The sequence below is a fragment of the Hyperolius riggenbachi genome, chromosome 3, assembly GCF_040937935.1.
Source record: "Hyperolius riggenbachi isolate aHypRig1 chromosome 3, aHypRig1.pri, whole genome shotgun sequence".
In the NCBI taxonomy this organism is placed as follows: Eukaryota; Metazoa; Chordata; class Amphibia; order Anura; family Hyperoliidae; genus Hyperolius; species Hyperolius riggenbachi.
In genome coordinates, this window is record NC_090648.1 from 412371944 (window position 1) to 412387502 (window position 15559).

General features: G+C 47.8%; 1 protein-coding gene across 3 annotated transcripts in view; it reads left to right on the plus strand.

Moving 5' to 3' along the window:
- RAD50 (RAD50 double strand break repair protein) overlaps positions 1 to 15559 on the plus strand; it is a 167439-nt gene that overhangs the window by 7496 nt on the left and 144384 nt on the right. The window contains exons 1-2 of one of the 3 annotated variants that reach the window (XM_068277462.1): positions 7078 to 7182; positions 14241 to 14392. In XM_068277462.1, the coding sequence (XP_068133563.1) occupies positions 14264 to 14392 (129 nt within the window). In that variant the 5' untranslated portion in view covers positions 7078 to 7182; positions 14241 to 14263. Of the gene's footprint in view, positions 1 to 7077; positions 7183 to 9435; positions 9562 to 14240; positions 14393 to 15559 lie in introns of those variants that run through there. The other 2 variants (XM_068277461.1, XM_068277463.1) reach the window with 2 other exon arrangements.

The window sequence follows — 15559 nt, forward strand, 5'->3', positions numbered from 1 at the left end:
TTCACTTCAGAGTCTCTTTAAGGGCACCTCCTTTGACATGGGCAACCAGGGTTCAAATCCTGGCTAGGGTCAGTACCTATTCAGTAAGGATTTCAAGGCAAGACTCCCTAACACTGCAGGGTGGCCTCTTGAGCCAGACAGGATTATTATTATTTTCCCTGTTGGTCTACTGGTTCCCCTTCCCACTTATAGTTTTCCCTGGTGGTCCAACTACCCATTATAGCTTTTCCTGGTGGTCTAATGGTAGCCCCCTCAATATAGTGTGGTCTTGGGGACAAGTGGTGCCCTCCTTCTTATACCTTTTTCTGGTTGCAAAGTGTTTACCTGTCATTCTTGTAGCTTGCTTCCCTCGGTGGTCCTCTTCCACTTTAAATTAATTTTCCCTGGTAGTCTAGTAGTCCCCTCAACCTTTATATATCTTTCCTTGGTAGCTCACTGTTCCTTGAAACCTCTTAGCCTTCCCTTGTGGTCTAGTGGTTCCCCCTCCTTCATATAGTTCTCCCTGGTAGTCTAGTGGTCCCCATCCTTCATACAGCTGTCCCTGGTAGTCCTGTAGCCCCCCCCCCTTCATACAATTGTCCCTGGTAGTCTAGTAGTTCCCCCTCCTTCACGCAGATCTCCCTTGTGGTCTAAAGCCCCATCTACACGATACGATTCTTTGTGCGATTTCGATTACGATTCTATTTACGATCCGATTAAATCCGACATGTCCAATCAGGATTCGATTCGCCATTGTTTTGCAATAGCAAATCGAATCGACTCACGAGCAGACATGTCGGATTTAATCGGATCGTAAATAGAATCATAATTGAATCGCACAAAGAATCGTATTGTGTAGATTGGGCTTAATGTTCCCATTTTCTTCACACAGTTCTTTTTTGCAGTTTAGTGCAACACTCCTTCATACAGTCCCTGTTGGTTTAGTAGTGCTCTCCTCCTTCATACACTTCTCCTTGGTGATCTAGTGGTACCCTCTCCTTCACACAAACCTTGTCTGGCGATCTAGTGGTTCCCCCTCATTCACTAAGTTCTCCCTGGTAGCCTAATAGTGAAGCAGGTTGTTGCGGGACTAATGCTATAGTGCACACACCGCACAAGGGTAATTCGGATCACCACATCCTGAGAAAATAGTATTTAACGCTGCTGTCACCAAAAATGACAAGCAGGCCTAACATCGGCAGATTGACAGAAAATGCCACTAGTGTGTAGAGAAAAACACTGCCAAAATTGTTGATCTGGTCATTGACTGCAGGAAGCACACCCCCCCCTCCCCCCCAACACTTCCAATCTACAGCGATAGCATTTAAGTTGAAAGAGTTCCTTGAGCCCACCTCCTGGGAACAACCATCTCCAAAGACCTGAGCAGGAAGGCCAACCATAGGAAAGCGCAGCAGGGGTTACTTTTCCTTTGCCAAGTGAAGAAGTTCGGCATGGCCCAGGAGCTGCTGACAACATTCCACTCCACTATCGAGTTGGTCCTCCTCTCTTCCATTCTGGTCTGGTATGCCAGCGACAGACTAAAGGTGGCCACTAACGGTCCAATTTCTAGCAAAAAATCATTCGAGCGATCAGAAATTCTGATCAGATTGGTTGTAAATAATCTCTTTGATGGGCACAATCGATTACAAACAATTATAAAAACAATTGTCCGATTGAATTTTCGTCTAACCAAAATTTGGATTTTCTTGTTGGTTGTGATAAATAGGAAGCAAAGATTGGTTCATTGGTGTAGTGAACGATTTCACTTCCGATCAGAATTTTGGATCGCTCGATTTTTTGCTAGAAATTGGATAGTTAGTGGCCACCTTAAAACTACACAGAAGTATCAAAACAGGGATGTTCAAATCCGAAATTTGGATGAATCCGGATAGTTGCTATCCGGATATTATCCTGTTAATTGCAATCACCTGTGCGGGCTGGGGGGGGGGTCAATCTTACCTCTCTGACGTCTTCTTAGGTCTGTCCCTCGGCGCCTCCCATGATGCGGTCCAAGCGGCGGTCACGTGATAACAAACACTTCCTCCTTCCGGGTTGAAGGAGGAAGTGTTTGTACTCACGTGACGCGCGCGGACTGCATTGTAGGAGGCGCCGAGGGACGGACCTAAGAAGACGTTAGAGAGGTAAGATCGACACCCCCCCTCCCCCCCCCCGTGATTACAAAGAACAGGATGAAATCCAGATAGCAACTATCCGGATTCCTCCAAAGTTCGGATTTGAGCATCCCTAATCATAAAATTCAAAAAAGGTCTGCACACTCCGTTGTGGTCAATCCACGTTTATTCCACAAGGCGTGACATTATGCCATTCAGCACCAACGAATCGTTTCGGGGCCATGGAGGTTCCCCTTTGTCAAGGTAACAAGCAGAATGGTAACAATGTTAACAGGACATACATGCACATATATAGCTGGTGAGACATAGTAATCCCTCCCCCAATTAACAAATTTGCAGCCAAAAAGTCTCTCATTAGCATATCATTATAAAAATCACAACATGGGCTCAATGCTGTAAAACAGAGTATCAAACAGTACACTTAATATGCATAACAACAGCGCTCAACATACCAACAAAGTTGCGCTGATCTCTGCATGCCGACAGGTTCGGGGATTGCCGTCACTTGTAGTCCGCCAGTGTATTGGGCGGAAGTCCCACCTCACAGATGCGCCGGGTCCTGTGCTACATAATGGGAAACATCGTGAGCTTTAGCCCGCCCACATCCGGCGCTCACGCGGCACACCAGTGTCCAGGGGTGACCGTACTGTATTTCGCCAAGTATATCTGTGCACTATCGCCAGCGCTTGGGTTGCTTGGCAACCTTGAGCGCTGGCGGATGCGGCAGGGCGTGTCTCTGTAACGTATGTCGTCATGGGGGCAGGCGCGCTGTGCGACGAAGGCATCGTATCTAGGGACTTTTTCATTGCTGTGGGGCGTCTGTGATGCATCATTGCGTCACGTTGGCATGCGCTGCAAGCCAGCTTCGGACTCCGCATGTTGCCATGGCATGACGCTGGCAGTGAACGTCATGGGCGCAGGCGTACTGTGCGACGAAAACGTCGCATCCAGGTACATTGGTGTGCTGCGGGGCGTGTATTGGTGACATTTTGTTACGTCACGCGGACATGCGCTGTGAACCACTATGCGATTCTGCCTGTTGCCATGGTGTGATGCATGAGCGCCGGATGTGGGCGGGCTAAAGCCCACGATGTTTCCCATTACGTAGCGCAGGTGTTGTGTCTGATTACGCTGCCCTAAGGATTACGCTGCCGCGCATGCTCAGTATCAACATCGTCTAGAATTACACTGCATCATGTGACATTTCTTAGCACATGCGCAGATGCAGTATTTTTAAGCTGCCCCAGAGCTCCACAGGCTGGATAATAGTGCTTCCTGTCATAATGTATGGCTGGCTGCAGAGTGCTTCCTGTGTGGTGGAGGAAGTCACTGGTGACTGGAATGATGCCTGCAGCGCTGTTTCCTGGGATAAATACTACAGACTGGATCACTTTATGGTCATTAAGCTAGCTCAGCCCGACCATGGGGGCTGGAAAACCGCCATGGCCGGGACTCAAGCCCCAAAGGGTTGGCGTTGGATACTGGGGGTGGTCAAGTTATTGGCAGCTGTTGACCTGAGATTTGTGGTAACACTCAGAAAATGGTACATGTAGACTGTTTACATTTTAATACAATTGAAACATGTGAACACTCTCACAGGAAATCATTGCATACGAACTTTTAGTGCGATTTCTAAAATCGCCAGTGCTTGAAAATTCCACAAACGCTCATAGTGTGAACAAGCCAGAGCTGGGACTAGGTCCTCCGGCACCCAAGGCTGAGGCACCAAAGTGGGCCTCTCCATCCCTTCCATCACACACTGATTGTTATTAGACTAAGAGGCGCCACAGGGCCCCAAACCACCCAACACCTTAAACTCTAGTCATGTTGCCTGCAGTCACTGCCATGTATCCCCTTTTCTTATTTCTCTCTGCTTCAAACACAATAGGGGAATGATAGCTGAGTGAGTTGTGCGCCCCCTCCTACACTGCGCCCTGAAGCTGGAGCCTCTCTAGCCTCTGCCTTGCCCCCTCCTACACTGCGCCCTGAGGCAGGAGCCTCTCTCTGCCCCTGCCTCTGTCCGGAGCTGGAACAAGCCCTTATACTACATCGATTTGATAAAATTGGATGAAAAAATTTGGATCTTTAGTGCCCTCCTACAGGGTAAATTGAGTGAATGTATTGAATAGGTAATTAGGCAGTCCCTTAAAGGACAGGTAAGAGAAGAAAAAGAAAAACAAGATCTACTTACCTGGGACTTTCCCCTAGCCCCTGGCAGCCTATCTGTCCCTCGCCACAGCTCCGGTGTCAAAGGATCCCCTCCGTTGCAGATGCCCATCTTGCCAGGTCGTCATCACCTGCGCAAGCACGTGTCCGTGTCACTCACATAATCTGGAATGATCTGCGCAGGTGAAGAACTACTGCACCTGCACAGAACACTCTAGACTATGTGAGTGCGATGGAAAGGTAGGCATCTACTTAAAGCCAATGGGAACCGGGGGTTAACCTCCCTGGCGGTTAATTTTTTTTTTCAAATGGGCAAAAAAACTTTTTTTTTTTTTATTTTATTTTTTTTGTTTCATGTAAAGCTACCAGAGTGGTAGCTACATGAAACACCACTAGAGGGCGCATGTGGCCCTCTAGTGCGATCGTCGCCGGCATCAATAGCAAACAGGGGAGCGCGTATATAACGCGTTCCCGTTTGGCTTCTCCTGTCGCCATGGCGACGATCGGCATGACGTCATGGACGTCAGCTGACATCCGGCGCACTCGATCCAGCCCATAGCGCTGCTCGGAACTCATTGGTCCGGGCAGCGCAGGGCTTTGGCGGGGGGCCCTCTTCTGCCGCTGCGTGCGGGCGATCGCCGCAGAGCGGCGGCGATCAAGCTGTGCGCGCAGCTAGCAAAGTGCTAGCTGCGCGCACAGCACTTTACATGGTGAAAATCGCCCCACCAGGGGCTGAGATATCTCCCTGCGCGGCATAGCCCGAGCTCAGCTCGGGCTTACCACCAGGGAGGCTAAGGGTGGCCAATGACGATCCAATCTTTTTCATCCAATCTTACCAAATCTATGTAGTAGAAGAGTAAACTGAGTGATTATACTTGAACAGATACTATAGGTAGGCCCTTCTATTACATAGAAATGGTAAGATTGGATGAAAAAGATTGGATGGTTAGTGGCCACCCTAAAATTCAAAGCCGGATACTTACCCCAGGAGAGGGAAGGCTCTGGGTCCTAATGAGCTTTCCCTCTCCTCTCCCGGTCCTCTCGTTCAGGCGGCAGCTCCTCCATTCATTCAAATCCCCTGCTGCGCGGGACTTCAGAAGTCTTCAGGAGCCGAGTCCTCCCAAAGACAGGCGGCTCCAAATTGCGCACACACGAGTGTGCATGAGTGGCCGCTCCAGAAGCGCAGTGTAGAGAGACCCATCTTCAAGAGCACTCGGGCTCCGAAAGGCATTTCGAAGCCTCCGTTCCAAACAAAAATGCAGCATGCAGTACCAATGTATCGCAAATCGGAATGACATTTAAAACCACATCAAAATCGCAATCGCATATAGTGTGCAAGAGGCCAGAGCCAAAAAGATGAGAAACTGAGGGAGATGGCATGTACGATGAGCTGTCCAGATGCCCACCACTCTCCCGTTCTCCTCCTTTGCCTGATAAATTAACACCTCTTCTGGGTCGCCGGAGCCGGGCAGCACCACGCCTACGCTGGACCGGCTGCGTACACCCGACAGCACTCGAACCCAACTGGGAGCTCTCTGCGCATGACATCAAGATGACATAATGCGCAGTGCACTCCTGGCCGCAATTGCGTGCTGTATGATGCGCACAGGTGGGCCAGGGTAGGCGCGGTGCTGCCCATCTTCAGCGAGCCGGGGAGAACCTAGCAGGCAAAAGCAGGGAACGGGGAGAGCGGTGGTTATCAGGAAAGCTTATTGTACATGCCTGTCCCCCCACATTTCTAATAAGCGAGTCGGCTCCAGTATCCTTTATGGTGATTTGCTCTTGGAATTCACCCTGACTGCACGGAAAACAATACTTTACTCTGTAACTGGACACATACACCAAACGAACACGGTCAGCCGATCGGCGGACCTAGGTGTTAAGTGGTTTTACATGGAGCGGCCTTTCCATGTCAGTTCATGGAGGGTGTCTCCGTGAACAGCCTGCGAGCCTCCGATCGCAGCTCGCAGGCTAAATGTAAACACACGGGGAAGAAATCCCTGCTGTTTACATCATACAGCGCTGCTGCGCAGCAGCGCCGTAAAGGAGATCAGCGATCCCCGGCCTCTGATTGGCCGGGGATCGCCGCAGTCTGATAGGCTGAGGCCTGTTAGAGGCGGTGTAGGACGGATCTCCGTCCTGCGCCGCCCAGGGGAAAGAGGGGAGGGAGGGAAGGACAGGGAGGCCGGAAATCGCGGAGGGGGGCTTTGAGGAGCCCCCCCCGCAAGGCGAAAATAGACGGCGGCGATCAGACCCCCCCAGCAGGTTATCCCCCAGTGGGGAAAAAAGAGGGAAGTCTGGTCGCCCTGGCCCTATCCTGATCTGTGCTGTGGGCTGGAGAGCCCACGCAACACAGATCAGGTAAAAATGGCCTGGTCCTTAAATGGTTAAACCCCATGGTAACAGGTCATCGGGACAGATAGTGTCAAGACAATATATACTGTACAGTGTTGTGTAAAATGTTGGTGCTATATAAATACTAAATAACGGGTATCGAATCCGGCGCATGCGCGGACGAGCGGGGACGCAGAGGGTACGCGGAAGAGTCGATGCGGCGGCTAATCGAGCCGCCGGATCGCTCCGTCGGCTAATCGAGCCGCCGGATCGCTCCGTCTAGATGGGGCTTTACAATTTAAAAAAAAAAAAAAAAAAGTGCAGTGACTGTATTAATGTGGAAACTCAACAGCAGCTAATCGGCTGATTGGATTACAGTCTCAGTGTTCTAAATCAAGCACTTCTGACTGCTGTCTGCCCTGCAAATTAACCTAATGTCCTGTCAGTAATCATCTCCTACAATCAGCTACCTTCTGCGCATTAGAATAGACCCCATTCACAGCACTGGCGGACTACAAGTGACGGCAATCCCTGAACCTGTCGGCATGCAGAGATCAGCGCAACTTTGTTGGTATGTTGAGCGCTGTTGTTATGCATATTTAGTGTACTGTTTGATTTACAGCATTGAGCCCATGTTGATTTTTATAATGATGGCACTTTTTGGCAGCAAATGTGTTAATTGGGGGAGGGATTACTATGTCTCACCAGCTATATATGTGCATGTATGTCCTGTTAACATTGTTACCATTCTGCTTGTTACCTTGACAAAGGGGAAACTCGTGGTGCTGAATGGCATAATGGACTGGAGTCTGCTGACCTTTTTTGAATTATTGATACTTCTATGTTTGAGTCCTGCACCCCCGCTAATGGTGTGTGACTCTTTGTATGCATATGGACTTAAAACTACACAGGGTCATCAGATCAGACGGAACTCCCCCCCCCCCCCCCCCACCCCACGAGGTGAATTGCTTGAAAAAAGTTATTACCTCATTGCTAAAGCAGACCTCAGGGCTTCTTTTTCACTATCAGGTGCTTTATCAGCCTAATCCATGTTTAATTGTAGCTCCCAACCCTCCACAGGGTCGCCTTAGAAGAATCGCCGCTTTAAAAATCTACCTCCTGCACAGCTCGCATAGCCGTGGCTGCGCAGGATTACAGCCCCGCTCGTGCCTGCCCTCGCTCCGTGCGCTCTATTATACGTCATGTGGGCGGCTCCACATGACCACCCACATGACTAACTACATTGCCAGCCAGCCAGCCACGCCCCCCTCAGCAGAGAATACAAGCGCCAAGCTATGCGAGCTGCGCAGGAGATAGATTTTTAAAGCGGCGATTCTGATAAGGCGACCCTGTGGAGGGTCGGGAGCTACAATGAAACCTGGATTAGGCAAAGCACCTGATAGTGAAAAGGAAGGTTTTGTTCGTCTGCCCTGAGGTCTGCTTTAGCAATGAGGTACATAACTTTTCTTAAGCAAGTCACCTCGTAAGTCTTTTAACAACTCTAGAGCACTGAAGATAGATAAGTACCTCTCACACCCAGGACACATCTTCAGCCAGCTCCCATCAGGCCATAGGTTTTGGGCCATCTCCATCAGGACCTCTAGGCATAGGAACAGTTTCTTCCCCTAAGTGGTCAACCTCTTAAATTCTAAAGTCCCCTCCCCCCTTTTAGATATTTCACAGTCATCACAAACTGTATACTGATTCACAACCCCTCATACTACTATCTGCTTCACACTGCTGTGTATTGCACCTTGTGATTACTGTACTGTTGTTGTGTGCCCTTTCTACTATCTCATACCTAAGTCCTGTATGTGCCATATATTTATCCCCATCTCTCCACAAGACCAAAAGTAAGCACTATTAACTTTGCAGCGGGTTGGCAGCCGATCGGAAACTTCCGGTGCAACTCAACGTGACGACGTAATGGCTCATATACACGGACTACAACTGTCGTCGCACACGCATGTTGCGGCGACAGGTCGCCAGTGTGTATACCGAACCGTCGCTACTCAGAGCTGTGGCCAATCGCCGGCAACAGCTGTCGCCGCAACTGTCGCTAGTCCGCCATGCGTACTGCGTGTATGCAGACCAGCGACAGCAACCCCATACACAACGTATGGAGGTTCCGGCGAGGGGAGGAACCTTCGGCGACAGAGACATGTAGACAGCTGTCGAACGCGCGTCCCCTGTGCGCTAGCGACTAGCCACAAAAGTCCCCCGTGTGTACTTAGCTGAAGTGTACTAGGGCCCCATAGGACTTTCATTGCTGTTGCATTACCCTACATGCGCAAAGAAAGCTTCCTAGTGGCCTGAAGGAGAGTCAAACACATTTTTCAGTAGAAAAATACATATATCTGTACATCAATCCTGAAAGATGGACAAATGAGGAATAAAGCCGGACAGAGGGATTTGGTTCCCAAAGAGGGACAGTTGTGAGCTATGGACAAATCAGCGCTCTAGAGAGAATTATAAGGAGGAGTGGTCCCCCTCCTTTCATCGTCCCTTGTGGTCTTCCCTCCTTCGCATGGTGATTTAGTGATCCCCCATCCTTCATATAGTTCTCCCTGGTGGTTTAGTGCCTCCTCCCCATACAATTCTGCCCAGTGGTCTAATGGTCACCCGTTTTATGCGGTTCTCCCCAAAAGTCCAGTGTCCCTCCGCCCCTCCATTGCTTGCGGCATACAGTTCTTAGAGGTTAGGTTGTGCTTCCCCCCCTGTATAGTTCGGCTGCATGAAGCGAGGCTGGTGAGTATCAGTATCCTGTTACTGCGGCGATCGTGACTCTACCCAAGCTCGCAGCGTACTCGTCCCGTTCTGCTGTCTCGTATGTATGTTCCGGGTCCCGACTTGATGACATCATCAAGCCGGGACCCGCGACTTGCAAGTGCAGGAAGACGGCTGCAGGACGGACTACGGGAGAGCCACAATAGCCACAGAACAAGGAGAGGTGAGAGTACACTTACCACCAGCATTGCTCCTTGCTGCCGACCTCTGTAATTGGGAACTACCACCATATCACCACTGAGAACTGTATGGAGGAGTCATCCAATGAGAACTGTATGAAGGAAGGGGGTGGGGAACTACTAGATGAACATCGAGAACTGTGAGATGGAGAGGGGTCCACTAAACTTCAGTGAGAACTGTGTGAAGGAGAGGGAATCACCAGTGAGAACTGTGAGAAGGAGAGGTGTCCACTAAACTTCAGTGAGAAGTGTGTGAAGGAGAGAGGATACCCAGTGAGAAGGAGAGGGGTACACTAAACTTCAGCATACCTCCCAACTTTTTGAGTTGAGAAAAAGGGACACTTAAGCCCCCGTCACACCCCTAGTCACGCATACCATAAAGATTTCATAAGAAAAATGTGTTTTATAATTCAAAACACACTGGTCCTTTCTATCCTGGTTCATTTTCCTTCATATTAACACTTTAAAATTAGTAATATATCATTTTAAAGGATGGGAATACAGTGTACAGTCAATCAAATACATGTTTTAGTAGTGAAATATATATATTTACATAGAAAGGGACAAATGAGGAGGAAAGAGGGACAGGGCTCCCAAAGAGGGACTGTCCCTCCGAAAGAGGGACAGTTGGGAGCTATGCTTCAGTGAGAACTGTGTGAAGGAGAGGGGATCACCTGTGAGATGGAGAGGGGTCCTCAAGGAAAACTGAGGAGGTTGTCCACTAGACCAATGAGAACTGCGTGAAGGGGGGTCATCGGTGAAATGTGTGACAGAGTGAGGGCCACTAGACCATTCGTGAGAAATGGGGGGGGGGGGGGGGGGCACTACTACACCAGCGGTGAAAACTGAGAAGCGGAAACCACTAGACCACCAGTGAAAAGGAGGGGGGGGGGGGACCAAATTATCAGTGAAAACTGTGTGAAGGAGGGAGGACCACCAGGGAGAACTGTGTGAAGGTGGGGTCCACTAGACCTCTGAGAATAACTGTGTGAAGTAGAGGGGCCTGCTAAATTACCAGGTAGAATAGTGGAAGCTAGTCTAGTTGAGTTAAACAGTGGCAAAACCTCCCTGCTTCCAAATTGCCACCACCACTTATTTGCAATAAATTGGGGACCCATTAGGAAACACTGTCCATTACATAATCTCTAAAAAGATGGGCATTACACCAGCAGGGAGAACTGTATGAAGGAGACAGGCCCACTAGACCAGCAGGGAGAACTGTATGAAGGAGAAAGGACCACTAGACCATTAGGGAGAACTGTATGAAGGAGAGGGGAGCACAAGACCACCAGGGAGAACTGTATGAAAAGGAAGGGGGGGGGGCACTATACCACCAGGAAGAACTGTATGAAGAAAGATTGGGCATTGCACTAACAGGAAGATGTGTTTGAAGGAATGGGCTAGTGTTCCTTCTCCTTCAAACACTAATAGGACATTACACTTTCAAAGAGAACTGTATGAAGGAGGTGCAACAACTAGTCCTGCAGGGAGAACTGTATGAATGAGAAGGACCACCAGGGAGAACTGTGTGAGAGGGGGTAGATAGTAGAGAGAGCGAACATGGTAGAGAGAATGTAAATATAATGTAGTGTTGTCTAGAAAGTGTTACAGTACACCTGAAGTGACATGATGAGGTAGTCTTGAAGTCCCAATACTATTTAGAACAGGGTTAGGGAACCTATGGCTCTGGAGCCAGATGTGGCTCTTTTGATGGCTACATCTGGCTCACACACAAATCAGTAGGGGTTGATTCACCAAGTTACACTTGCACAAGCAGCACAGCTTAGTGTGACAGCGCAAGTAAAATTTTTAAAGTAGGCATGCTACTGCTGTAGCATGCACTACTAACTTACTTACGCTCCCCCCAAAACTAACGGCCGCTCCAATTGTCCCACCCTGAACCCTGTCAGGTCCAGTGACTTTGTAGGACGAGATCCCCACACTTTGATTGCCCAATAGGTTGTCTGTCACTTGACAGGCAGCCTATTGGGCCAAAGTGCGGGATCTCATCCTACAGAGTGAATCAACCCCTAAGTCAGCTAGCTAATTGTACAAGTTGTTAGTCTGTATTTCTCTTTTCTGGACGTGTCTGACACTTCTGCTGCCCAGAGGATCAACCGTGTGCACATCGCCATGGCAACAGGGACGTGAGCCCTCTGCTGCACATGCGCACTGTCCTAGTTTGAAACATATTGTATGGCTCCCATGGAATTACATTTTAAAATATGTGGGTTTATTGCTCGCTCAGTCAAAAAGGTTACTGACCCCTGATTTAGAACTACTGTAGCTTGTATTCTATTTTTTTTCTTATTTTTTTTCCTCGCAGTAAGGGTTAAGAATCCAGGGCCCATGTGCAAATCACCCTTTCTCCTGAGTTTTCTCCTATGTGATATTTTCACCACTTGTTGTAAAATGCATTTTAAACCACCAGCAAGCAAGAAAACACTCAAAGTAATTTTGGTAGTACTTTTTTGCCAACTTTTAGGTACTTTTTCAATTGTAAAATGCTTAAAAGTTAAAGGTAAATTACATATGGGCCCAGGGCTCTAAATTACAGTTTCTCTTTAGTCAGGATAGTTGAACTGCAGCATAACACTCATATCTAATTATTATTATTATTATTATTATTATTATTATTATTTAGTATTTATATAGCGCCGACATATTACGCAGCACTGTACAGTGTATATATATATATCTTGTCACTAACTGTCCCTCAAAGGAGCTCACAATCTAATCCCTACCATTGCCATATGTCTATATTATGTAGTGTAAGTACTGTAGTCTAGGGCCAATTTTAGGGGTAGCCAATTAACTTATCCATATGTTTTTGGAATGTGGGAGGAAACCGGAGTGCCCAGAGGAAACCCACGCAGACGCGGAGAGAACATACAAACTCTTTGCAGATAGTGCCCTGGCTGGGATTCGAACCAGGGACCCAGCGCTGCAAGGCAAGAGAGCTAACCACTACGCCACCGTGCTGCCCGTAATTAGAGATAATGAACTACTGTATGGTTGACAAACACGCTTCTCAAAGCAAGAAAATGATACAAAAGTTCATTAGTTTAAGATTTGCTTTTATGGGAGCTTAACCCTCCTGGCGGTCAATTAAAACCACCAGGGGGCAGCGCAGCACTATTTTTTTTATTTATTTTTTAATCATATAGCTAGCCTAGCGCTAGCTACATGACAGCCGCTGAGCCCCCCCACCCCCTCCAATCGCCTCCGGCGATCAGGCCCGTCAGGAAATCCCGTTCTGAATGGGATCTCCATTAGGGCTTCCCCCATGGCGACGGGCGGGATGACGTCACCAACGTCATCGACGTTGTGACATCAAAGGGAGTCCCGATCCACCCCTCAGCGCTGCCGGGCACTGATTGGCCATGCTGCGTATGGGGTCTGGGGGGGAGCGGCAGGTAGCGGTGAATTGGCACAGAGCGGCGGCGATCGGGCAGTACACGCAGCTAGCAAAGTGCTAGCTGCATGTAATAAAGAAAAAATGTGCAAATCGGCCCAGCAGGGCCTGAGAAATCCTCCTGCGCGGCATAGCCCGAGCTGAGCTCAGGCTTACCGCCAGGAAGGTTAATAAACATTGACGTACTATCCTCACGTTCCAGAGACAGTCAAAGATGTTTAGTATATTTTCACATTGCCATGTTGTGTTGCATTGCAATTGACAATACAATTGCATAATAACCATTATGCTATTATATTTTAATAGTATATTCACACCAGCACATTAGCAGTGTGGTGTGGTGGAATCCATCGGAATCGCGCAAGGCATACTGTGCATTACCAGACGATGGGCATGCTTAGAGTTGCGGTGAAGCATATTTTTATATACTTTATGCTTCACTATACTGCGCAGCTCAACTGGTGTGACTGAACAGGATTGCCGAGACTGATCGCATTTTAACAGAGGTACTCGAAAGGACAGCGAGGGACGCATCCGTGCTTATGGGGTTGTAGGAAGCCCCGAGTATAAAAACTTTATTATATTACATCTCTGGTGCACTTTAACCTTTGCCCTTGCTCACACAAGAGGGTCTGTGATTCTCACTTCTGCTGCTTGAACTGTCAATCCAGTATTATATCACTTCTTATTGGAGAAGTATCAGACTATAATATACAGATTGACTATATATGATACACATTCATTCAATCCGTTGTATCACAGCACTCTTGTATCACACCCGTGTGCACTTTGCTGGCAACCACGGCAGCACAAATCTGGAGCAGTGTGGACACAGCGGCGGACGCCGGACAGGTAAACTATCAGTGCAGGGGCATCGGGGGGAGGGGGACATGTACATTAGGGAGGTACAGCTGGGGGCTTCCATCGCGTTTGTCATTTGCAATTATCGCACGCTGTTACCACCGCACGCCCGATCGAGCATGTTGGCCTAAGATTTTCCAGCATGTCCGATCGATATATGCAATCAATTTCAGCCTGAGATTGGTTGCATCAGTGATCGGGCATGCTTTTGGCTGCACCAATTTTCATCCGATTCGATATTAATTTTCAAATCAGATCGTTGGTCTGCCACCAAATCTATAGATCTGTGGCCACTTTACCCAGTATTGAAGAAGTATTTATAAATCTAAGATACTGTGAAAAGGCTGTAATTGTGCACTAATCTTTTTTTTTTTTTTTCTTCTTTAGATTTGTGAAACCATAAAGAAACCATGTCTAAAATCGATAAAATGAGCATACTTGGTGTGCGAAGCTTCGGGGTGGAAGATAAGGACAAACAAGTTATAACTTTCTTCAGCCCACTGACAATTTTGGTGGGACCAAATGGTGCAGGAAAAACTGTGAGTTTATGGGTTTTTTTTATTAACACTTCAAACAGAAAATGTGATGTGCTCTGAAATCCTTCAGGGCTCGTTTCCACTATCACGAATCCGCATGCGTCCAACGCATGCGGATTCGCACATGTAATGCAAGTGGATGGGCCTGTTTCCACTGTAGCGTTGTTGAGGTGCGTTTTTTTCAGCGGTGAACGCAGGATTCGCCTGTGAGTGGAATGCATGCGAATCGCATGCAACGTATTTAACCTCCCCAGCGTTCAATTTCCCCAGGATTTCTGTGCAAACAGTGATAAAATTTATTTTTAAAACTTTTTTTTTTCTGTAACTTGCCAAAATGTGTCAAGCAAGGGTCTAGTATACAGTGCAGGAGAGTATTGATGTGTATGCATGTTTACACTGTTCACAGCATGTTTTTTTTGAACTGACATTTCTGTCCATACCGCTAGGGAGGTTAATAGGGAAATCGCATGCGGTTTCCCCATGCGTTTTTTGCCGCACATAGGTACCAATGTAAATTCACACAGGCAGTGACATGGTTAAAATCGCATATACCCTCACCTATGCGAATTCGCGGCAAAAAAAGCATGGGGTATCGCATCCGCATGCGATTTCATCAGCGGTGGAATCCAGGCGATTCCGCACCGCAATAGTGGAAACGAGCCCTCACTGGTGGTGGGGAAAAAAATAAAGATTTATTCTACTGCTTAACATTTAATTTACAAATAGAACACACTGGGCAGTGTAGGCATTGTCCATGGCATCTTACTCTAGCTGGACATGAATAAAGAAACAGAGGAGGGCTCCAACAGTGTGACAACGTTTTAATAAGGAATAAATAGCACTTAAAATTACACTTACTAGAAGTAAAGGAAATCCATGCATGTAAAGGACCTGTGCCCACTATATCAGTTTGCAGCCGCCTGAACGGCTCTCATAACCATCCTCCTTGTGCCAGTGATGTTACTACATGTTCCTGTGCTTCACACCTTCATCAGTACAGCAAGGGAACATTACAACGTTAAATAATAGTACACAAAATAATGATGTAAAAATAAACAATAGGGATTGTCAATGAGAATTGAAAATAATTCTGAGTTGATGCAAAATTATGCAAATTTTGTATCCATATGTATGAAGCTTGAAAATGGGCCAATCGAAAATGGAATTTGG